Source organism: Falco naumanni, chromosome Z (assembly GCF_017639655.2).
Source record: "Falco naumanni isolate bFalNau1 chromosome Z, bFalNau1.pat, whole genome shotgun sequence".
NCBI classification, from domain to species: Eukaryota; Metazoa; Chordata; class Aves; order Falconiformes; family Falconidae; genus Falco; species Falco naumanni.
In genome coordinates this window covers 61,109,680-61,135,845 of record NC_054080.1, presented here as the reverse complement: position 1 = coordinate 61,135,845, position 26,166 = coordinate 61,109,680, and the positions used below count along the sequence as shown (strand labels likewise).

The window sequence follows — 26,166 nt, the reverse complement described above, 5'->3', positions numbered from 1 at the left end:
CTGCTAGGCCTGGCTTGTCTGTACAAAAATCTAGAAAAATATATTGTGTGATACTGCAGAAACCAGTGTTTTCTCCAACTCATGACTTGCTGTGGAGTGTGCTGCCATGTCAGGGCTTCTTAAGGTATGAAATATTTTCCATGCCAACAAAAATAAGCACAGGGAATAATACATGCTGTGTAACTCTGTTGTCAAATCATTGTGTGCAGTAACTGAGGTTCTGAGTATCTGTTTGGCCAATTTGAAGCTGGAACACCTGTGCTTTTGCATCAGCTGTATTTTTCAGTGACCTGTGTGTGACTACAAGAGTTAATCTGCAATTAGACAGGAGCAATTTATCTTGGATTAATTTAGTTTCAACTTCTGGATACTGATTTCCAAGTGGTTTTTCAACATCTGAGTATATGCCCCTCTCATGGAAGTATTCTTGTTTTTTTTACAAAACTGAAGGATTTCCTGCATCTGCTTCAGCAAGCCTACTTCAGCAAGCCAAGTCCAGAGCTCTGCATCTAGACATATGTAGGAACTTGGTTCTTGTGGCAGTGCTAGTGAATAGGTGGTGTCCTGCTGGTTTGAGCCCTAGATAGGCTTGGTTTTTCAGAAGTACTGCACAGCTGCCATGTCTGGCTATGCACAATAGTAAAACTCCCAGGATCTTTGGGAAGCTTTTTGGAAAAAGACAGAGGCACTAAAGCACATCATTCAGTAATGATCCATTTTGATTGGATTTCTGTGAAATGTTAGCCCTAAACTCTGGATTCCCTAAGTTACCTCACATCTGAATGCAAGTGCTGCCTGTGCCTCTTGGAAGAGATCTTAATAGACTGCTCAAGATTTGTGATAATTTTTACTGATTATTGTGTATTTGGTGACCTTAAATGTGACATACATCTTTTAAAACAATCCTCCCTTTTTGTCCACATTAATTATGAATTTTTAAAATCAGTTTACTGGGATGGATTGAAGGGCATTATAGAGGCCTTTTCTATAACATCTGTGACTTTTATTGTTAGCAGGATTTGAGGATTAATATTATTCTGGAGTGAAGTTCTTACACAAAGGAAAACAGTCTGCTACTTCCCCAACTGTTCTTACAAAGAACAATTTTACTTCGCATGAAAATACGTTTAAAGAGTCCTTCTCTTCTGCTCCTTAGTAACAACCCTAAATCCTAGATTTAAAGAATACTGCTGCTCTTGAGTGCTCAGAGATAGAACAGTAATCCTCAAATCACTTGGACTAACTCAGCCTTTACAGATGGGGCTCAAGTCTAGATCCTGTAAAGGTTACCTTGTGTTCCACCTTCTTGCTTGTCTTACTGTCTTGCTGCTTCTGCCGCTGGCTATTGTTTTTGTAAAATCCAAGACTGCTAATTCAGAGGACTTTGTTGCCATTTAGAGCAACATGTATAGGATGTTGCATGTGTTTCTGGAATCGTATGGAAAAGAATAGTTCAACACCCTGGAGGGAAAATGCTGTCAAGGAAGAATATTAACTGTCAACACCACGTTCAAGTTCAAAGTGGTTTTACTAAGTCCAACCATACCAACAGGTCTACAGCCTTGGAAAATGCTGTTTATGTAGTGGGAATCTGGAACAGAGCTTTGGTTTAATGCCTTGTGTGGCTCTGGAAAAATCCTAATGAGTCTGTTTAGACCCTAAAAATTGCTAGCTTGGTGATCCTGCAACTTGCATATGACAGTACTTTTCTGAAGTACCTCAGAAAGAATATGGGCGGAATTTACCCAGTTGTTAAGACAGAGACTTTTGCCTTCATCTTGGACGAGTCCTGCTAGCTTCCTCATTGTAGAGGAGAAGTACTGGGAGGGGTATAGTGATTATTTCAGGGTGTGGTAAGGTTATTGATTTTTGGGAAATCAGATCATTGAATGCTACCTCATGAATCCCAGTTTTGCAGGAAAGTATATGACTGTGTGTTGCTATTAAGAACTGGATGATAACTCACAGTTTATGATTAGCATTGCTGGTTGTGATCACGAAGTAGAATTTCATCTTTCACGTTTAAAAAATATGGCTAGTATTCTTCTATGAGAAGCTTGTATTGAAGAGGAAATATCCCTAGCCAGAGTGGCACAATAGCAGTTAACCATCCTCATTGAAACTTTACAGTCATGGTGACCTGCTTGTGTCAGCTGACACCTTAGTGATGGCCATTAGAAAAAACGTAAGGATTTTGATTTCAGAATCCATTTAGCTTATAAACTGATAGGCTTGTATGGTAGAGTTTTAGGAAATTGGTGGTCAGGATCAGACTTCACAGAGCTGATTAAGTAATGATTAAAACTGATGCTTTAAACTTTTTACTGGCATATATAAAATATCACTTTAAATCATCTTGTCTTACGTGCATGAGGTTCATCTTCCTGAAGAACCATTCCTCTTCATTTCTTCCGAAATACTGAGATTATTTTGCAGTTCAGTATAGTGTTACTACTTCCTACTCATGGCATTCCATTCACTAGGTTAAGCATTTGTATATCATAGTATGTATTCTCTTTCTAAACACAAAACGTGTTAAGTCAGCGGGAAATGGCAGGTTCTGCTACATGGACATGTATTTGATGCTTCAGTTAAGCCTCTTTTGGATGCAAGCATTGAGCACCTAAGTGCTCCGGTTTGGGAGGACTATACCATGTCTAGCTTACAGAAGTAATGTGTTTTTCAGTATAGCTTTCTTAAAGACTGACTTCGCAATGAAAGCATTCTAAGTAGCTAATAAGCTTGGTTGTTTCTGGCTGCTGTTTATTTCATGGATACAGAAGCACTTGTGCTTGACTTCTTACATTTTATTATCTACTGTGATATTTATGCAAAGGAGTGGGTGAGGGAGGCTTTTCTAGTTTTTGGTTCATGCATAGGATTTGAATGCATCGAACCCTACTAGTTCATTCAGGTACCACGTAAAGAGGTTCGTTCCTGTTCATAAAAAAAGGTGATACTGAAATAACTAACTAGCTCTTAACAAGCACTAGGCTCTGATCTTTGATTAGACATTCCTAACTGTAGTAGCATATATTTATTGCTTGAATATTTTTATTCAACTATTAAGTTGATTTTTTTTTTTTTTTGTACTGAGTCTCATGTAGGTAATTCCAGTTCCATGTGAAACAGGTAAGAAAATTCCAGTTTTACCTGTCACACAGGCATTTGAGCCAACACTTCTGCACAAACAGTATGCTGTGTGTTTTGGTGCTCAGTTTGTCAAAACGCTGAGCAGTTTCCTGAGATCTGATCTTTTTCCTGTAATTACACTTCCAAGTAAAATAACTTCGGTCTGTGTGAAGCCTGATACCTCACCTGCTATCTTGGGGTTAGAACTGCAATCACTGTAGGTTCCTTTCTGAAATATAACCTGTATTTTGAAGTATGATTTGCAAAGTGGTTGAGAATCTAGTTTCAGGACAACTTAACACATAATACGTTGTCTTTACGAGCCTCCACCAGTGCAATCAAAGCAACTGCATGAGCTGTCAGTGAAGAAATGTTTCTTTACATTATTTGGATAGCAATACCCAAGGGTAGTGTTGGTGTAGCCATTGTGTTTTCAGGATGGTTGTCTTCCCTATGAGCTGCTCATCAGTGAGACGGCCTAGTCCAGGTATGGCCATTCCTCTCCAGCTGTTGGGACCCATCCCTACATCACAGCACTTGGCACAGCCCCTTGGCTGACATTTACTGTACAGACCTCTGTACCTATTCCCATGTCAGCCTCTGCAGTGGGCTGTGCAGGGCACCGTGTGCTCCATGCGCAGTGTGTGGTCGTACTGGTATATTTAAGAATGGATTGGGCCCTGTGTCCTGGTTTCAGCTGGGGTAAAGTTAATTTTCTTCTTAGTAGCAGATGCAGTGCTGTGTTTTGGATTTGGTTTGAGAATAATGTTGGTAACATACTGATGTTTTTAGTGGTTGCTAGGTAATACACTAAGTCAAGGACTTCTCAGTTTCTCATGCCCTGCCAGCAAGAAGGTTGGAGGGGCACAGGGAATTGGGAGGGGACACGGCCACCAGACCTGAACTAGCCAGAGGGATATTCCATACAATAGAATGTCATGCTGGGTGTATAAACTGTGGAGAGTTGGCCAGGGCTGGCTGATCAGTGGGTGGTAAGCAATTCTATTGTGCATCACTTGTTTTTTCCCCCCTACGTTTGGATTTTATTCCTCTCCCCTTCTCTCTCCTTTTCATTACAATTGTTGTTGTTTTATTTCAATTATTAAATTGTTTGTATCTCAGCCCTCAAGTTTTACCTTTTTTCCGATTCTCCTCCCCATCTGGGTGGAGGGAGTGAGCAAGCAGCTGTGTGGTACTTGGTTGCTGTCTGGGGTTAAACCGGAACACCCTGTATGCTTGTTGTGAATCTCACCACTACCATGGGAAATTGCCTGACAGTGCGAGGGACATCATTGGAGGGAAACTGGATTTGGAGTCATCCTAGGAATGCCTTCAGTGATCTGATGAGCAAACTGCTCTGGAGGTCTGTCAGGAGCTGTATTTGGGTGTCCTGCCTTAGGAGGAGTCTCAGAATGTGTTTGGCATATGTGTGATGCAAACAATTGGGGAAACTGAGATCTGTCACTTACAGTTACAGCTCAATATAGATGCAACCACTGCTTCCAAATTTCATAGCGTTTAGTAGGCTGTAAGTTATCAGAAGTGAGGAGCTTGCTGGCATGGCAATGGCATACTCAAAGTGAATTAACGAGGCTTTATAGTTCTTGCAGTGCTCAGTGGGATGGTTCAAATTGATTTGTTACTTATGAATATAAAATTAATCTGTTTACTTTTCCAGGAGTCTAATTCAGTTCCTTGACACAGATGAAATAATTCAGTTCTCATCTTGTGATGTGGACCAGTGATTCTTTTTGAAACTTGGCATACAGCTGTAGCAGTCTAGATAGGATTGCAAAGTGTTCAAAGATCAGTTGATGGTGATAGTGATGAAATGCATGTCTATTCAACCTGGTTCATTCTGCTTGCTCCATATGTAAATTCTCATACTTCCACTGGTGCTGGTGGAAGCATGGCTTCAGCTTTGAGGTGTCTGTTGTCAATGTGCAGGTTGTGCTAGTGATTTATTTTGGGATGTTTATTTCTGAGAGTTAAGTGTAAAAGCTCTCATAAGTGACTGTTAACTGACAGCTTCTTAATGTTTGTGGGTTTTAAGCTGGAAATGAAAGGAATCGCAAATGCCAGGCCTGCTAAAATAAAAAGCATTTTCACATGTAGAAGGCACGTCAAAATGAGTAACTTGGAGATGTAGAAAAAGGTGAAGTGGCCTTGTTTGATGGGGTTGACAAGGTAAGGAGGTATCATCATTTCAAGGAAGCAAAATGGAAGTTTAAAGCCAATAAGGTGGATAATGAAAGGAAACCGGTAAGAAGCATTACAAGGAAGGGTTGCTAAAGATGGTGGTGCCAAGTGAGAAAACCTTATTTTGCTAAAGAAATATGTTCAAGATGAATTCCAAGTGACTGATAATAAACAATTAAGATGCATATTCCTTGGGGTTTCTGTTTTGAACAAGCTGCCATGCTATCTAGTTTTTAGAATAGCAGAATTATGGCCAGTATTAGTTGAGTGTTGTCTCTCAAAATCAAAGAAGATTGCAAAAACAGAAGTTAAATTTAATTTAATCTAAAAATACTGATTTTTAAATACTATCACTGTTTACCATATAATTGCTGATTATCTCAGTGAAGACATACAATTAATTGATTCTGTGATTTTGTCTTCCTTCTATTCCTTCTCAGGTTCCAAAATTTTCACCTGTCTCTGTTGCCAAATGCTTTGTCTGTGTTGCCTCATACCTGTGAAATACAGCCATCAGAACAGAAATTCTTGTCATAGGCAATGATGAGACTTGATGGGGTACACAAAATCACACTGAATGTCAAACGGGGAAGTCACTGCATTTACATTGTTTATTAAACGCTGCCATGTTCTATGGAACTAAAGCTAATGTAGGATTGCCACTCTGTTACTTCAGTGCTCTGCATGACTGCGTGTCCTAGTACCAGCCCTCTGTTCTTAATTTCTTCTTGCTGCACTAGCTGTGCACAGTGACACTTGTCAATGCTGCTGAAGGATTTCATTACAGCAACTAAATTGATCTAACCAAACTTTAGAACAGAGGGTGTTGATTTTTGGACAGTCTCTTGCTTTCATGTTGAGACAAAGCAAGGAGGTTCAATCTGTCAGTTGTTTGAATGTGGTGCTCTGGATGGCAGTTCTGCTGCTGCTGTCTTATGACCCTTACATCCCACCAAAAGTATGATTAACATCAAAGAGTCTTCATGCTCTTGCAGGGTGCTGTTGTTCCCCATCTGTGCCTCAACAGCAGCAGCTAAGTGGCCCCATCCGATTTGGCTTAATTCTCACCTTGTTTAGTCAGCATCAATCAGACTAATGAGTTATTTGGGAGTGACATTAATAGCCCATCTCGCAAACTGAAAATCGTTTTGCAAAGGAAATGACAGAACTTAAGATCTCAAAGAGTCCATTAATTAATTTGAGGGTGTCTGTAAAATGTGACAAGGAGAACTTGCTGGATGGGAATAGGCTTGCATTCTAGAGATTGCAGTAGATTCAAAGTCATGTCCCATCTGGAGCTGCCTTCCTCCTCCTCCTCCTCCTCTTCCATGCACCTGGAAGGGAGATCACTGCTGGGCCTGCCTGTAGAGCAGAGGATGGAGTCCTGGCTCAACAGCAGTGTCTCTGCATCCCAAAGCAACTTTGTGCTCTTGCCCTCTCAGCTTCTGTATTTGGAGAGCTGTGCTTGTTCTGCTAGTATAGCATGGGGATTTTCTTTCTTTCTTTCTTTTTATCTTCTTTTTTTTCCCCTTAGGTCTTGTAATGGTCCTGAAGACTACAGATACAGTCCCTGAGGAACATGTCTAGAAATGTCTATTTATTTAAATTCAAGAAAACTGGTGCTGCAGAAGGAAGGAAATTGTAACTTACAGCTGTATGGCTCAGTGTTAAAGTGCTGTGCTGAGTAACAGTGAAAGTTCAAGCTGAACAGTTAAGCTGCTCTATGTTCTCCCTTAAAATACTTGCGTGAGTTCTGTGAAAGTAATCTGACTGACTCACAGCTCTATTTCATGGGATATTTTAGATGTAGATTGCAAAGAAAGAATGCCTCTGAACAGAGGTTGTCAAGGAACTAGGGGAATTAGAAAGAATTACTTTGGGGCCTTTCTAAACTTTTTTTCCTAACAGGTATGAATGACACTATTTCTTCCTTTGCTACATTGTGCTGTGTAGGGTTCATTCCTCTCTTTTTGTCTTGTGTTGCAAGTGTGGCAAAGTTGCTTTTGCATGCTGTAGAGTGGAGGGAAATGAGGAATATTTTTACACCATTACCTACCTGTTTCTTATTCCAGATGCCGCTAGCTTAGTTTACTGTGTGTAAGGGCTGTTGCAGGAATGTTTTAACATCCAGGTTGCTTTCAGAAACGTCTCCTTAGCCTGTTGTGCCAGAGGTCTTTGTTCATAGACTAGAACCTGACATTATGCCATTTTTCTGTTTGGTTAATGCTTTCAGTGAGTAGATGCGGAAAATAGCTATATGCCTTAAACTTTATTGTCTAGTCAGAGATGGAAGAACTTTCTTGACTTCCTTGACGAGCATTTTTGGACAGAAAAATGAAATACAACTTTGGATTAATATCTGCTATCATGATCACTATAGGTAAATATCTGTCCTAAAATTCAACAACATAATTTAGCTGCTCTTAAGTCATTAAAAGCTGGTTGTTAGTTCTCTCCAAACTTGTAATTTAAAAACAAATTTAAGGTAAAAGTTAATTCAGAGATACCTTTGTCCACTTAATTCCACGATTTAGAGGAATAATATCTTAGGTGCCTAGAAAAATTCTGAAGATGCATATGTCCTTGGAATAACTTAATAAACTGAAGTGGAAAGCATGAAGATAAGACTGGGTACTTACCCTTGGGTAATACTCTTCTTGTTATCTCAGTCTGACTCCCCAAGCTCTCACTTGATTCATGGTGTGAAAATGAGCTTTTGAAGCTTGGGTGGAAGGACAAAAAAGGAAAACCTTACAGCTATTGGAGGAACTTTCATAGTTGGTGATAAATTCTTGGTGTGGATGTTTCCTGTAACACTTAAGCTCGTTGCTTACCTGCAGAACTTGAGCAGCATATGATAGCTGCTGGCACTGAAGAATGGGCATTTCTTAAAAAACCCATGGAATTATAGAGGTGAAAGCAAATCCAGTGTTTACCTGTTTTTCTTCCTTTTTTTTGAATCAGGTTAGCATTACACTGTACATACCCTCCAGGTACCTTTTTTACGCTTTAGCGCAAGCAGCTCCATGTTCACTGACATTACACCAAAAATGTAAAAGTTTTGTTTGGTTTTTTCATTCCTGTAGAATATAAGCATTAATTTTAAGTAGTATCTGTTTTATTCCAAATGTAAGAGTTTGCATCTCAACTGGCAAATGTAATGCAGTGTGTTCTGTTTTGGTCAGGACTTTGAGAGCATGGTGACTGTGCTTGATAGAAGTCAGCAGGAATGCCTGTACCATCTTGGTATACAGTGCTAGACTGCAGGCTGCTCTGTGCAGTTAGGAGGCAGACTTCCAGTAGAGGTTTAGTGTGGTAAGGACAAGCAGTTAGTGAGATAATCTACCTAGATAGCAGAGTGAAATGCTTGAGCTACGGGTGTGATGGTGACTCACATCTAAGCAAGCTGAATTCCACTGCAGAATCCTGTGCACTATGTCTTGTTCTTTCTCTGATAAACATGCATACATTTTCATGTTTCAGATTTTGCTTTCTCCAGTTTGTGAGAAAGCAAAACTTGAGTTTTTGCTGTTCATCTGGATATTGAGCATATCTAATAAGACCCATCTGATTTCACTGTATCATGGATGAGTATGATCCATTGTTTTTTTGAAGGAAAATGAGCAGAGACTGTCATTCAGATTTTCACTGTATTCTGTAATGCAACTAGAGAATTTACTTAAGTCTTCTCTACTGATTTCTCAAATTTGGTCTGGAAATTAAGAAAAGGAAAAAAAATGTCTATTATGCAGTGAACTTAACACTGATTTATCAAAATAATATATTCCATCAGTCCCATAAGTTTTAAGTTAATATGTTAAAGCCTTCTCCACCTGATGTTAGCCATCTGAAGATGCGATGAGACAAAAGACAATTCTTGGCTCCTGAGTGCTTTTGCATTTTTTGTGCCTTGTCATATAGTGAGAGCTAAGGAGGGCTGCAAGGGGGTTGTCCTAATGCAAGATGTTGAGGACAGAATCTGTTTCCTTGGTGTGCTCTAAGTATGCTAACTGAATTAGTGACCAACTTCATTAGCACACTTTGTAATATCTTTGAGGTGGATATATGTGTGTGTGTATGTAAAAACACTGATCAGAGCATGTGAAAATGAATCTGACATTAAAACCATAAAGACAGGCAGGGCAAAGAAGAGTATTGGAGACAAATTTTTAGGGGACAGCTGTTTAAGGGACTTTTGTTCCTGATGTTTTGTAAGGTTTCACATTCAGTGAGGTGCCTAAACAGAAGTGCCAGTGAAATAGATTGGAAAAGTGTATTTTCTAAGAGGGAAGGTGCCAAGGAAGAACTGGTCATGTCAAATGAATGGCTTACAATGAGGCAAGAAGGTAGGTCTCAGAGACAGATCAAAGCCAGGTCACTTGTGTCCTGGTCTTAAGACTAGCCTCCATTCTCCTGTGCCTGGGTCTGCCAGCACAGGCAGTGTCCTGTTCTGCCACCACTTCTGTCCTGATAATAAACTCATTGTGCCTGGTTTTTCTTATCCTTTGTGGAGAGTGGGAACCTGAGCACTGATTCTGTGCTTTGCAACTCTGCCAGCTTCCGTGCTGTTGATGTTAGTAAATTTGTGAGACTGCAGTCTCTGTGCTGTGCTACGGTTAATTTTAAATCTGTACTGTGGAAGAAGCTTTTTACTATTCTAAAGTTTATGAATAACCACTATTCTTCACTGGTCTCTTATGAATGGGAAGCTCAGACAGAAGAGGAATAAGTTGAAATGAATTTTCTCATTGCTGTTTATAATTATGTTGTTTAGGTTTTGGTTTTTTTGGTTCTGTTTAATAGCAAGAGCCTTATTTCCCAAGGTATGGTGATCCTAGCTTTTGCAATTTTAAATGATGACTGTAAATTTTTAGTGCTGCCTGCAGTTGTCATGCAGCGTCTGCTTGTAGAATATTCCTCTGCCTTTCTTCTTTCCCCTTCTCCTCTGGAAGATTTCATGTATGGGCTTACTGAGCATTTAGCTGAGATTGGCACAGAGTGGTTCATTTTTTTTTCCTGAATACACTGCTTTACAGGATTACGTGCGCATAAAGATGCCATACACAGTGCTGCATGTGCCAAAATGTTATCAGAAGGAATTGCTTTCAGAAATGTTTTCTGCCCCACACTTTGAAGTTACCTGCTTTCCTGACTTGCCTACTGTGTCACACAGAAACTTCTGTTCATTGATACAAAAAATGTAATGGAAGTCCATAATCTCTGACTTCAGTAGCGTTCTGTCCACTCATATGGGTCAAATTTAGCCTAGCTCATATGAAACTATATTATTTGCACCTAGCCTTATACATATGTATTTTGCCTTTACTTCTTAGCCCAGAGTAAAATATTTTGAGTTGGTTTTTTTTCTTCAAAGCCTAGGGTTTTAAGGTAGCAAATATGGCACAACTGTTCCATCTCCTGCCCAAATTGTTCTCACATTTCAACTCATCTTTATAAAGGCATTGACATTTCAAAGATAATAATTTCTCATAATTTTATGCAAATAAAGAGCCAGGTCAAAAAGAGTGCTTGTTGGGAGAGCAAAAGCTCAACTCCTAATAGTCACAGAGGAATCTCTTGGGTCAGATGTGCTGCCCCAAAACACAGAAAGGTTTCTGGTGGAAGCTTCCTTTTGTTAGAGACTGGAGGTCCAACTGTGAGTTATAATTTTGTTTTAGACCAATTTTTATTAATTCTGCTATTTGTACGAGTAAGTAAAACCCCAAAACTAGGTAGAGGAAAAGGGATTGCCATTATCACCAGCAGCTACTGAGTGAATATAGTGTGGGACTGTGTGGTATGCTGTCTCTTTAGGGTGATACAAAATGATGCAGGTGTAAAATGGGGTGAGTATGAAGTTCTTTGTCACTTTTCCACTGGAATGGTTACTGTGGTACTTTTGTTACATCGAATTGTCTGCCTTCACTATAAGTAATACCAGGACTCTGGAGTCTTTTCCTGTAGGCTGTTTTCCAGAGATTTTTATATGAACCCATCACAGAATAGTTTCCAGTAGTAAAAAGCTTTTACAGCTTGAACAATATCTTAGAGCATGTGTGATTTCTCACTCACTGAACTAAAGCTACTAAGTCAGTTTGAATTCTAAAACCAGCTATGACTCTGTGGGTTCACCCTTAGTGTCTCCATTGTGCAGTTTCAAGGGGGAAGTGCAGCAGTATTTTTGCTTATAGAATCATTTAGGCTGAAAAAGACTTACAGATCAAGTCAAATCATTCACCCAGGACCGCCAAGTCCACCACTAAGCCATGTCCTGAAGCACCACAGCTGCATGTTTTAGAAGCAGCTCCAGGTAAGGTGATTCTGTCACCTCCCTGGGCAGCCCATTCCAATGCTTGACCACCTTCTGTATAGAAATTTTTCCTAATATCCAAACAAAACCACCCCTGGCACAACTTGAGGCCATTTGCTCTCATCTTACCACTTGTTACTTGGGAGAAATGACCAACAGTCACCTTGCTACAATCTTTTTGCAGGTAGTTGTAGAGAGTGATGAGGTCACCCTTGAGCCTTCTCGTCTCCAGGCTGAACAACCCCAGTTCCCTCAGCTGCTCCTCACAAGCCTTGTGCTCCAGCCCCTTCCCCAGCCCCTTGCCCTTCCCTGGACACACTGCAGCCCCTCTACGTCCCCCCTGCAGTGAGGGGCCCAAACCTGAACACAGGGTTCGAGGTGCAGCCTCACCAGTGCCCAGTGCAGGGGGACAGTCCCTTCCCTTGCCCTGCTGGCCACACTGCTTCTGACACCAGCCAGGGTGCTGCTGGCCTCCTTGGCCACCTGGGCACCCTGCTGGCTCATGCCCAGCCGGCTGCCGACCCGCACCCCCAGGCCCTTTCCCACCAGGCCCTTTCCAGCCGCTCTGCCCCAGCCTGTAGCGCTGTGTGGGGCTGGTGTGACCCAGCTGCAGGACCCGGCACGGAGCCTTCTTGAACCTCATCCAGCTGGCCTCGGCCCACCGGTCCGGCATGTCCAGACCCCTCTGCAGAGCCTCCTGCCCTCCCGCAGATCAGCGCTGCTGCCCAGCTTGTACCCTTTACTCTTAGAAGCTGTTTTATTGATTCAGTGGGGGTTTGCCATTATCTGCTGAAGTTATTTGACATCGAAGGAACTTTAAAAATCTAATGTTTGAATAATTCTTTAGTATTTTCAAAGTCTGATCTAATTTCATAGGATTGGAATGACTTCAAACCATATTCTGTATTTCTACCAACTTTGAAACTTCTTTGATCACACACACACATAGACTAAAGCTAATGAACAAAGAATGTGGATGAAGAAGCTGTGTGTACAGCACTATGTGTGCTGTAGTGTGGGCAAAGGTTTATGTGTGGGAAGAGTTTATGGGCTAGGGTTTGAACTGTTCCTTCTGAAACATGGGAAATACTGGTCATCAAAATATCTATTGTAGGTTTATAAAAACAAATGTTAAAAACAGGCTACAACTTACCCTTGGAAAAGCACGATGTTGGAGCTGGCTGAGGTGATTAACCAGCAGGCCTGGCAGCTGTCTTGTGGCATATTAGCAAGGACTTGTCCACTGATCACCCATGACAAAACACTGATTTCATAGCAATGTAAATATGAGCAAATCACTAAATAATTTTCTTCTGACTTCTGTATCTTATGTCCATTAAATACTGTGTGATAACTGATTTCAAGCTGAAACGCTTTAGTTGGACTAAACTTCATATCCTTGAAAATCTTACGTGCAGTATGTAATGTTTCTGGCAAAGGTAAATAAATTTTTTACTTAAATTTACAGGTTTAATGAAAGGTTCAAATCCTGAAAAATCGCCCGTATTATTTGTGATGGTATGCTAACTCAGTAGTGGTTAAAGATCTAATATTAAAAGCTGATTGTTAAATGGGAGCAAAACAGTTCAGAAAAAACCTTGAAGGCACTGCTCTGTGCAGTTCTATGGATCTGTAGAAGATATTCTATAAAGCAAGCCATTTAGCTTTATAGGTGAATAGGCATATATATGTATTAACTTCATACAGAAAACTCAGCAAGCTTTTTAGGAACAACTTCCTAAGCTTTTGCTCACCTTCAGTAAACCTGACTCAACCCCAAAATGTAACAGCAAAAGTAGATCTGAGAATTTAAGTGTAAAACTAGATAAACTGCTGGTGCACTGGGAGAGATTTTGAGCTGGTTGCTCGATTGTAAGTTCCACTTTTTTTACTATCTCAAAATAATGTTTTGAGGCATTAAAGTTGTTATTGTGTGTATGTAATACAGAAAGAAATACCTTAAGATGTACTCATTTCACAAGTATGCTGGGTGTGTTTTGTTCAAGTACTGTATAATTTTGGTTTTTATTTCAAGATGGCAGTTGTCAGTCAATTTCTGCCCAGAAAAATAATTTATTTCAGAAGCTTCCATACAAGAAGACGACAATGTTATGCAATACTGTCCCACGCTACTGTATACGGTATTTATCAGACTTCAGAGCATTTTTGGGATTAAGGAAAATTCTGTGGTTTTCTGTTGCTTTGACCTGTGTTTGCAGAGCTTGTTCACTCAGACTCCTGAGAAACCATTGTCTGTGTTTGGATGCCATAGTTGACAAATTAGTTTTGACTATAGCTGTGCTTTTAATCGGTCTCCTCATTTCTTTTAGGGATCTCTCCTCAAGCTGCTTAGAGTAATAAAAGCTTGCTACAGCTTTACAAACAAGTTAGGGAGAGTATTTTTTAAGACTGTAGCAAGGCATTGGGAGAAAGCTGTAGTCTTGGTATGCTGTCATTTTGAAAAAGCAAAAAGGTCTTTGTCCTATCCTAAATCTGGGAATGATCAGGAAATGCCTGAGAGATCATGCAGGGGGTTCATGTTGTCTGATAAGGGGAGAAATTACTTTGGATCACAGATCTTAGACAGGCTTAGAACTCACTGTGTGCAAAAGTAGCACCTGCAAAAACGTGCGTGTGATACCTGCTGAGGGAGCGTGCAGCCCTTGGCCTTCGGAGCGTGTGTGCTGAGCATGCGGGCTGCCACGTGGCAGGGTCTGCTGTGCCCATGGCTGCAATGGGCTGAGAGCAGCACACTTCTCCTCGTCCAGTCTTCACTGTGGGTGGGGTGTACTCCAGTGCTGTGCACAGGGACGTTGCCCTGTTTTTGAATGCGCAAGGCATCATCTTCCTCTGAAACTTGTGAGACTAAAATTTGAAGGATAAGGTCTTGCTCTGTTTGCAACTTGCAAATGTGATGAAAAGGACTTCCAAGGCCTATTCTGTTGAACTTGTCTTGAAAACAGTCTTGTATGAGGAGTCCATGTGCATCAAAAACAGTAAGTCTGGATAGTGCACTTTGCAGTTTTCAAGATCCATATCAGGGGAGATAGAAATTGCTGAAATGATTGACATAAATATTCATTCTCATGGGCTTTTCATTACTTGATACTTTAGAGCTATCAAAGCTGAGTTGAGTAGGAGGACCCCATCACACTGGACCTGCTCATTCATCCCCTTTTGTCCTACTGGTTGAGGAAAATAGCTCTGCATAAAGTTTTAAAACTTCTAGTGTATTTGAATGCTTTGAGGATCCAAGAGGCTGCTATATGAAGTTTTAGGTCTGTTTTTTATGTTTGTGGCAGGGAAGGAATGTCGTGTACAACAAAATCATTTTGACTCAGGAAATCTAAATCAATTTAGTGTATTGCCAATGAAGATGACAATTAAATAAACACAGAAAACAGACCTCATCTTCCCTGTGGACCCCTCTCCAGCTCCTTCCTGATCTCTCATCCCCTCACCCCAGGTGGCACTCAGAAAATGGTTAGTGCCTATGGTGGCTCCTGGTTTTTTTTTTTTTGTTACTCAGTTCCTCCATGGTCCACAATCCCTTAAGTGTTATACCTGGTCCCATGTCTGCTGCCATCTCCTGCTTGGGCAGCTCTTTGCTCTAGCCCCTGCTCGCATGTAATCTCCTGTGTCTTTTTTTTTCCTCTATCCCCAGTCCTGGTCTGTTCTTGGGTCTGCACAGGGCAGTCCCTGACCTTGTTGCACACAGTGCAGCACCCTCCCTACCAAAGCCCTGTCAATCTAGCCCAGTATGTAGGGGGAAGGGGGTGTATAATTTTTACATTTTATTTTTAGCATCATTAACACACTAAAAGGGGACACAAGTAGGACATCAACTAATATTGTAGAAGTTCATGCCTTCTTTGTTTTTCTAATAAGTAAGACAACAGAATCCCAGCCTTGAGAAGTTACAGGTATTATGGCAGTGAAAATAACTTTGGAGTCATGGTAAACAACAGTGTGGGGGGAGAAAGAAGGGAAAGGAGGTCTTCAGCATTAGTGTCTGCATGATCTGGAAGTACCAGACATGTTAAAGAATAGATACTTTTTTAAAAAAAAGCAAATACTGATTATGGATTAGCAAGAAAAGTTCTTTCTAACCTTCTCTACTAATTTAAGCTTCTTTTGTGAAAGCTTTAATTGGTCTAACATATGGAAAAAAGAAACCTTATGTTCTTATATTCAGTAGTTGCATTTTTTTGAAAAGGATATGTTAAAATGTCAGAATGGAAAGAGTGGTTGTTAGGACACAGGCTTTTCTCCTAAGCCTAGCCTAGGACTGATCACCTATCAATTTTTATATCAACGATGAAAAAAACCAGTGTCCGTCTACCAGCTGAAGTGGTACTTCTCACACTTCTTTAGTCCTCACATTGCTACTCCAGTCCGGGAGAACTTGGTGTTTCTTTTTCGTCTGTGTTCTACCATTGTAATGTTGCAGTCTAAGCCAGTTAACAACAGCAGCATATTAGGCTTAATGTTTTTGCTGTGTCTGAGCAGATGTTTCTAATAGTCAAACCATGTTACTGTGTCATTCTTGTTAGTTTCTTTTCTTTTTTCTTCAGTATCAGAATATTTCTGGAAAAAATGTATGACTTCTCTTTGTAACTAGTGATGCGTTCTTGTATTAGTTCCTATTAGTGTTTTTAGTGAATACTAAATACTTTCTGGTTAATGAAAGAGTGACAAGAGAAAGCTGAAAGAGGAAGAGAAGAGAGTAAGGAACTGATAAGGTTTTTTTACATGGTGGTTTTTTCTTACTAAAGCTGTTGCCTTCTTCCTATCTTAACTATACAGGCAAAATTAGATTTTTAAAAAATACATATTATCTATCATAAAATATAATTTTTATATGTATTAATTGTCTGAGCACTTAGCAAGGGAAAAAGGAAACTATTGTCCGATTTAACAAATACTAATAATCTTATAACTAATATCACTTCAACTGAATTAATTGAAACTTCCATATTGGGAGGGCATCATGGCCTCTGGATAATGGAAGAACAAAAAGTTTGAGTAAAGATTGATTAGCTGAAGTTAAAAATGTTGCATATGTTTGATATATTACCTTTTTCTTTGTTTCTGAATGTTTTAGCAAATCTAAAATTGAAGTAGATCTGTAGTATGTTGCTACAGAAAAGTACAAATGACCAAAATATACAGCAGCTTTAAGGGACTTCAGTGGCACATCCGTGAGTGATTCTGTAACACATTTAGTCCTGTAGACTAAAGGTGCATAATTTCCATTTGTTTGAAGAAATAATGATGTATGTTCATCATCAACTGTCAGAATGTTGGTCTAATTCTAGAGGCATCTGAAGTTTAGCATCTTTGTCAGAAAAAATTCCTAATTATCCCAGTAATCTGGCAAAATCAAGATTTAGTTAACTAGTTTAATGAAGGGAGTTAAGCTTTTTCCACAGAGTGTAGACAGCTTGTCATTTTGCAGAGCTGTAGTTTCAGTTAAAACATGGAAGGAAAAGACTATAATTCTCATTTTATCAGAAGTAATTAAAAAAGTGTAAGTGAGCCTCATTTATGCTGTTCCATACCTAAGTGTAATTACGCCAGACCCACACACATACCCTGAAAAGTGCTCTGCTTTGTCTTTGAGCAACACTGCTGAGCAACCCGCAGGAATATGCAGACCACCTCATCAAATAAATTGATTATATTTATCTGGGGCTATGGAAGACTTCTGTGGTGACAGTGCAGGAGAGCAGTTATTCAGGGCCGAACAGTTGACTTTTACTGACTCTCCCACTTGCTTTAGTCATACAGCTTTCACCTACCTTTTATATATTAAAATCCTAACCTGTGGTATGTTGAAAGTCCCAGTTGTATGGTGCACTGTACTGTGACAGAATTGAATATCCATACTGGTAAAATGTGTATTAATTAACCACACATGTATAATTTGGATTCAACTCTTTTTTCATCTTTTTAGTTAATGTGGTCAGAGCCTTCATTTTCTTGTTTCAGTGTCTATCTTCATCCGAATAATTGTCAGGCCTCTAAGATTTTTGTTTTGATGAGCTCTTTAACTTTCCAGAGTTAAGGAACTGGTTGCATTATGGTCGTATGCATCATATTACATTGGAATATACTTAAAGGGAGGTAAATGCAAAATATCTAATTGAAGACAAAACCTAGAGTTTGATTGAAGAAGTAATTGTAGATATTTGAAAGAGTGATAAGAACTGGTTTAAAGATTCTGTTAAACAAAAGGGCTATGAAAGTCACCTTTGCATAAACGTTGTGTGCAAGGGATTGGGATCAGGAAAACAGCTACACAACCTCCTACAGCTGAGTGATTTAGGAGAGGATGAGTTGGTGTTAAGTGTGCAGGGACCTTTGTATGGAGGACTAGCATGTGCATTCATCCCCGTGACCTGCCTTCCTTCAGTTTTCACTGAAACACTGTTTCACTGTCTTTGATCTGTTCTGTATCCTTTCTTCACTTCTTGCAACACCCAACATAGGAGCACCCCACATCTTCTAGCAAATGAGCTTCATGGAGCCTTAACTCCCAGCTGAGTAGTACGATTCTGCTGCTGAAAGCAGCTGCTCTCAGCTGCTCTTGATGCCAAGCAGTAGAACTATTTCTGAGTGTTCATATGTGCCCCTTGTAATGAGGCCAGATTAAACCCCTTTGACTGTGAGTACCCAAAATCCTAATTTTGTCTTTTGCATTTATTTTGGGCAGAAAAATGTATTAAAAACTTAACTCCTAAAGGAAAATGAGGGCAGGGACAAAGGATATTTTACTTCACATCCTAGAAATGGGAGAAAACAAGAGAGTCCAAAACCCTAGACAGTTAAATCCAGCTTAATGTTCCAGTACTTATCTTTGGGATTTAATGGAAACATTCCTAAAGAATACAGCATTCTATTTGTCACTAAAACATTCCTGAAGAATACAGCATTCTATTTGTCACTAAAGTGTAGCTGAATTTAAACTGACAGCCATCTTAGTGATACAAAAATATTTTTAGATTTCTGTGCAATGCTGTATATCCTGGTAATGATCATAAGGAAAATCAATTGTAGATTCTGAAGTGCATTAGGGTTTTTTTACTTTATATAATTCTATTTGCTAAACAGTTAACTTTGAACCATATATGTTACATGTATTTAGTGTTGCTATGAAAATATTTAGGTGTGAAACTCCAAAGAGTGAGACTTTCACAACACATGTTCTTGGCTATAGTTAATGTTAGTTTTAGAGTAATTGCATTGAATCAGCCAGTTCAGTTTCAGATTATGGTCTAAAATTGCTTAGAATAGTTTGAGTATTAAAAGACTTTTTAGAAGATGGGGTTTTGATGTCATAAACATTCTGCAGTGTAGTGAGATGGAGTTTTGTATGTATTAATGCCAGTTAGTTTAAAGGGATACATGGAGGATGAGGGCTGGGGAGATGGTGGGACAAAGCTGAATCTATATTAGTGATGGCTGTCTTTATCTGACTCTGAAGCTGAGTGCTGATTTTTGCCTTAGAAGGCTTGCCTTTGTTTGCATATATATATTAATGCACTTACCTGCTCTATGCAATAGCACATATGGAAGTTCTTAGGAAAAATTTGTCATGCAAGGTGAAATGTGTACATCCCAGTGGGCACAACTGACAGATAACTTGTGTGAAATGGTATTATGTACAAATTAGATTAATGACTTTTACTCTTTATCCTTCAGGGAACAACCCATCTTCAGCACCCGAGCTCATGTCTTCCAGATTGACCCAAACACTAAGAAGAACTGGGTTCCCACCAGCAAGCATGCTGTTACTGTGTCCTACTTCTATGACAGCACAAGAAATGTCTACAGGATAATCAGTTTGGATGGCGCAAAGGTAAGTTTTATTTCAGAAAACTTGCTTCATCAATCTTTTCATCTATTTCCTAGTCTGATGTCTTTCATGTATTTTCTCAGATACTTTTGTCATTATCTGAGCAATAGATTACTGACATGTTAAAATGATCACATTGCTTCATTGCATGTTTTAAATGCTTCATTACATGTTTTAAGAGTTCATCCAAAAACGCTGTTTTTCATATGTTCATCTTTACTTTGATAGATTTATTTTTGAATTTAAGTGATGACCTCTTAGTTAATATTACCAGCAGACTAAAAAGACAGCCCCTGTGAGATGCACTGAAAAGTACAGCTAGGGTTACAGTAACCTGTTCTCATCTCTGCATTCAATGATCTATCAATATCATTGGATTCAGCATTATGAAGGACATCTGTTCAGTGCCCACTTAGTAAATCCTTTGTTACATAATCTTCAGTTCCTGCTGTAGAGAATGTGAGGATTCCCTCCTGATAAACCTCTCTGTGGTAAGCTTGCGTGAAAACAATCATTTGGTTTGGGGTTTTTGGAGTTTTTTTTGTTTTGGATTTTTTTTTAATTAGGAAGGATAATGTGTTGAGCTGATGTTGTAAGAAACCTTGTCTGAGAAATTAATTTTACATGGAGAAAATACTTGATTGTTCCTTAGGTTCTACTCCAAGTGGGTATACAATCAGTAACTTTATGAACAGTGTGTCAGAAAAGTCTGCAATAAGGACATTGAAAATATACAGAGTGTAATCAAAAGGTGTAATCCTTCCAAGAGACTTTCATTTGCAACTTTCATAGATGCATCGGTTCATAATGATGGGAACTGAAATACTGTTAGAGCATGGCAGTATTCACAGAGATTTTGTGGATATTTATTGAAAGCTGAAAAATATTACCCTGCATTTTTTAGAAATATCCAGAGGTTTGCTTTTTTAGATAAGGAAGGAGAATTTCTGTGATAAAGAAGTATATAGAAATATATCTCATAGTCAAAGGTGTCTATACGGTACTGCTTTAAGTGATTGAGACTCTGGTGTCAAAGCTTACCAGAATTTTTCCAAGTTTAAATTTTACTTTGTTTATTCCCTTCCCACCTTTTCTTCGAATTATTCTTTTAGTTCTGTCAAATAGTTAAAATACCTGAAGACTTTGGGATTGGAACGAGGTACAGTATGGAATCAAGACTACCAGTTGCAATCTGTAACACCTTAACTGATCTGCACAGTTTACGAAGTCCTTACTCTGGTGTCCACTGGGGTTCCTCTGCCTTTGTCCAAAGCTGCAACTCATGCAAAGCGGCTGCTGAGTTAAATTGTCAAGCAGTTGCTCTTCTATTTATTTGTCCTTTTGTCCACTGCAGCATTTCCTTTACATTTGTAGTACTATTGGCAAGGGTATATAGATAATAGAATCTATCACTTTTATTTACTCTCTCTGTGATTGCTGCAATCCTAATGATGTTTTCATCCGAGTATTAGATGTCTAAGATCTAGGACCCCTATCATGATTAAGAAAGACCCATTGTTTTAGGTGTCACAACACTCATTTGAAAAATACATAGATGAATAGCAGGGGGAACCGTGGAAGAATTATAAGGAAGTTTTTCGGTGAAATTCCCAGAGAATTTTTTATTTTTTTAACTAAACTGCCATTTTTTAACATACTTGCACATATAGAATATAGTATATACAAAGGGCTAAATAGAACTATAAATCATTCTTAGGTTTGGAGCATGTCCAGATAGTGTCCCTGCTATATGGCATACAGCCAGGTGTCAGTAACACTGCTGGCATCTGAACTTGCAATGCCTTTACATTGTTGATTGGTCAGACAGAAGCACTGAATTTGCAAAGGAGAAAAAGCTACTCAGTTTAATTCTACCATCTGAAGTTTTTAAATGAAACCAAATAAAGATGATTCTGTGGGGGTTTTCTTAAAAATATATTTTATATTGAAAATGTCTCAAATACACGTGTTGCCAGTGGCCAAAACCACTTGTTGAACCATACTGGTTTTGAAGCTGTCATGCCTCTCCCTTGGAGGTAAAGGGTCCAACCAGGTTTTATTGTACAGCTTGGTGCTGTTGGGGTTTATAGCACCCTTTGGGTTTGTATAGTGGAATGATGTGCATGTGGCTGCTCAGTTACAGTGGCTCAGTTACAGTTGCCATACAATGGCAACTCACATGTATGTTCACTTAGACTGCAGTAAGGAAAATTTGAAAGACAGAGACTTCAGATTTGAATGATAATCCTATTTCTGTCCCACACCCTTCCCTCTCTTTATGTTAATTTCAGTAGGATTCCTGGATAAATTTTAACTTCTGTACTGATTGCCTGAAAGTCATTTAATCTTTCTTCTTGAAAACAAAAGGATATTTTAAAGACATGATCTTTACTCAGCTCTGAGGGATGCCTTTATACATTGCAGATTCCCCCTGGAATTTGCTTGTTGGGGTCCTTTGGTGTATTTTGTGAGAGACTGATTTTTCCCTTATTCCTTATCAATGGGTCTGTGAGCCAGATTCAGCTGAGATAGACCCTTACAGAAGCAAGTTCTGCTTATTTTTAGTGCGTTCTGTGTAATGTTGTTTTCCAAAGCTACAGTCTCCTCTTAAAGTACATTGCACAAAAAATGTTGCATCTCCTTCTAACTTGACTCCAGTAAATATTCTAGGACTGTAAGGTGTTCAGTGTACAGACGATATTTTATAGTCATGTACAGTATCTGCATCCCTGCTGCCCATGGCAGGGATATGCTGATGCAAACAACCTGATAAAACTCAAGGCTCTTTTCTGTGACCTCCTGAGTATCTTTTATGTGACTTTTTCCTCCTACCACTAGGAGTCAAGAGAAAGCCTGGAAAAAAAAATAGCATGCAACATGACATGACAACGTTGAGCAGTTGTTGCTAAGGCTTTCAGTTCTCATTAAGTATTATAGTTATGTCATAGCTCCTTGAAAAATGTGGTTTAGTACTTCTTTCTCCTAGGTGATGGAAGGAAGCCTCCTTTCTTTCTTCAGTAATACTGCAGACATTAGGATTATTCCCAGAATCCCACTGTCTTTCCCACTCAATCTCTGGCAGTCACTGAGAAAAAGAGATCAAGCAATGCGGTTCCTGCAGTACTAGTTAACTCTGATAATTTTTTCACAGGTGCAAGATAGTAAAAAATACTCCAATAGTTTGTGCTCATCTAGAACAAAAGAAGAGTCTGGATAAGGGTGGTTTTCCAGTCTCTAGGTTCGATGAGCCTTGTATACATTGTTTCTGAGTCAAGTCTCCTGTCAGTGTTACTGCAGTAGGTGGTCTGCAAAGCCTGTAAGCACAGGTCTTCAGTGATCTTCCCCTGAAGAAGTTAAAAAATACTGTGTGTCTTAATTATTGTTGCCATCAACTTTAGCACAAGATAAAATCATATTTGACCACTTCTGTATGTCTCACAGCTGTTGGGTTTGCAGTCAGTAAAATGAACAGCTAGGACACATGCCCTGTTTTCTCATAGCTAAGCTAATATGAAAGGTAAACATGAAAGCTATTTTGTAATTCCAACAAAATCTAAAGATAACAAAATCTCTTCAAAAGCTAAATGTCTGCCTGTCAGACTGACTCTGTTCTGTTTTTAAGATATTCTTGTACATTTATGCTAACAATATTCTTAAAAGTTGATGAAATATTTGACATTTGTTATACAGGTAACTCTACAGTGAAATGTGGCATAGAAGAGAGCAATTAAAACAGTACCTATTGGAGTAGACAAGACAGAATTAATTATAAATTCTAATTTAAAAAAGAGATCTTATTTTTTTTTTAAGCTGCAGATACACAGGATTCACATCTAGTATTTTCCAGAAGTAGCGGACACTGATTGTATCTGTAGTATGCTCTAGCATTGCACTTTTTAAAAGCAGTTAATGTAGTATGTGAGAGATCTAGCACACTTAATGTTTTTAATTCAGAGAGGATTGAAAGCCTTGATTTCCTTGTAAAATTGGTAAATCTAATGAAAGGAGTCTTTTTCATATCACTGGGATCTGAATGTAGTCTTCCCAGTGAGAAACTTGCTGTCTTTGGACTAATACTGTCTATGGGAGTCGAGCCTCCTTATTTTTCTCTGCTGGTAAATAAAGGAAAGAATCAAAGCAACTCTTTCTCAATGCAATTATTTCTTAAAAAGCTTTCTTCCTGCCTTTCTTCCTTGCAAGGAGGCAGTTTGACAGTCACTGTAACCCAGCCTAAATGCCGACTGCTGTCAAAATGGATAGCATATCCTGGTCCTGGCAGCCTGTTCTGGGTCTCTCTCGTGCAACCAGCCACATGGTCAGCCAAGGCAGGGAGCAGTTTTCAGCTACAGCTGATTGGTTTCTCCAGGGCTTTTCATTGGGTTATTCTGTAACCAGGTATGCCACTCTCATTGCAGCAAATGCCAGTCCTGTTGCTTGGAGGTCCTAAGTCTCTGTCCTCAGAGTCATCTGCTTTGTTGAGGAAGTTACATCCATGACATAATACACACACTCTCAAATCTGTGATATAAGCTCAAAATAATCAAGCAGTGGGTGGAACTAGGGCTTAAGCAAGCTAGACAACTAAAGCTTGAGATGGGATGAAGACTCTTTTCTACGCTGTCCCCAGGATATTTAATTTCAAACATGATACTGTTGGCAGCTTTCACAGCAAGAGAGATTGAACAGTAAGTGAACTTACACAGCTGTGTGCTGGGCTTCCACCAGGTTGTTTCAAAAATGGGTTTCCAAGCACTAACAGTGCACAAGATGACAAGAAGCATACAAGAAAAAAAGAGCTCCAGAACACTTGTTTTCCCAGAAGTCCACCTCTTTATCTCACGTTATTTCTTCTGTTATAGGTAGCATGTTTTCTATGAGGTCAGTTGGAGGCCAGTGTGCAGGTGCAGGCCTGCTGGCTTTATTTGGGCTCCAAACCTTATGCCTGAAGAAAGGCAAATGATTTTTGAGTTACCAGTGACTTCACTGACAAACTTCTCCTATATGAAAATCTGAGGAGGCATTTTTGTGGACTGGAGATGCTGGAGATGGTTCTCCAGTCTCTGATCATGTGGCAGATCCAGTCCTTGACCTTATGAGACTTGTTGGTTCAAAGCTAAGCTTTCAGACATTCCAGAATTTTCCAGGAGTTGTTCACAATGGTAGTCAAAACTTGCATTTTGAAGCAAAGGTTATTGGAGAGAACTGCCTGTTTGATATAGTCAGCTATATCCAGATTTGCTTTTCTCATTTAATGTGAATATAGTGGAGCTGCCAAAGCTACTGCAGAAGATGCCAGTTCTGTTAAATTCATCTGTGCTGCAGTATCTTTGCTTGTCTTTCTACATATTCAAATGCAATGTGTTCTGAACTTTCTTGCAATACTTCATCACTTCATCTGAGAATCACCATATGCACATGGGAACTTCTTGTGAGCTTAGCTGGCCCATCAACTGTACATTTTTTACACTTGCCCTGTAGAATTCAGGGAAAATGTTGTGTTGATGGTAGCTGAGCTCTGGTGCTATCCACATCTCAGCAAAAGTGAAGCATGCTAAGTAAACTCCATGACTACTCATTTTGATATTCACCCCCAAGGCCATCTGACACAAGAAGTAAGCTGCTTTTGACTTCTAGGTCTTAGGCTTGGGAGAGCAGTAGCTGGTCTCTCTGATGTTGGAGTTTCTCACTCCCACCATCCTGAGAAAATACTATTCTCTATACATCTATGCAGTTCCTGCTATTTAAAAACTAAAAGAAAGATTTCACTGTTTATGACAGAGAAGATGGTTTGGACCCTGTGGATTTTGTTGCTGCTCTTCTGCTCTAGAATTCTTCACTAACCACTGAATTTAACCTGCCAGGGGTAAGGCAGGGGTTACAGAATCATAGAATCATTTAGGCTGAAAAAGACTTCTAAGATCATCAACTCCAACCGTTATATTAATGTAACACTGCTAAGTCTACCACTAAACTATGTCCCTAAGTGCCACATCTACATGTCTTTTAAATACCTCCAGGAGTGGTGGCTCAGCCACTTCTCTGGGCAGCCTGTTGCAATGCTTGACAACTGTTTTGGTGAAGAAATTTTCCAACTATCCAAGCTAAACCTCCCCTGGTGCAACTTGAAGCTGCTTCCTCTTGTCCTATTGACATGCACACTGATGTTTGAAAGATTCCCAACTTGGTATTGTAAGACAATTGCGGTAGGACACGTACTGACAATAAGCTTTGGAGCACAGTAACTGGCATATAAGAAAGATTTTTGCTGAATTCTTCTGCTCACAGTGTGTGCTATTTTCTGGGAAGTTTTAAGGATGTTCTCTTTCATGTGGGTGTTACAAAGCATCAGTGATTCATGAAAAGGGCTGTGAATTATTTAACAAATGTGGCTGAAACTCTTAGTAGCACCAGACAGATGAGAAAGCATGCCTGTATTTCACTTCAAATACACATATCTTTTAGTTTATGGATAATCTTTCTTGTTCATGTTGGCTGGTTGTAAACTGTACTAACCAGCAGGTTTTTTAGTTAAATGAAACCCAGTGGTGTCAGTATTACCCTTTACCTTCACGTACTTTAAGTGACCTGCACAGTTCCACATCACAGATTTCACTAGGTTAGACAAACTTTGATGTGATGGAAATATTGTTGAAATCCATGGCGAACT

The 26,166-nt window shown here is 39.4% G+C and overlaps 1 protein-coding gene across 1 annotated transcript in view; it reads left to right on the top strand.

Annotated features, from left to right (window-relative positions):
• HOMER1 (homer scaffold protein 1) overlaps window positions 1-26,166 on the top strand; it is a 94,999-nt gene that overhangs the window by 7,644 nt on the left and 61,189 nt on the right. Inside the window, exon 2 of the mRNA XM_040580767.1 lies at window positions 19,346-19,502. Within this exon, the coding sequence (XP_040436701.1) occupies window positions 19,346-19,502 (157 nt within the window). The remainder of the gene's footprint in view (window positions 1-19,345; window positions 19,503-26,166) is intronic.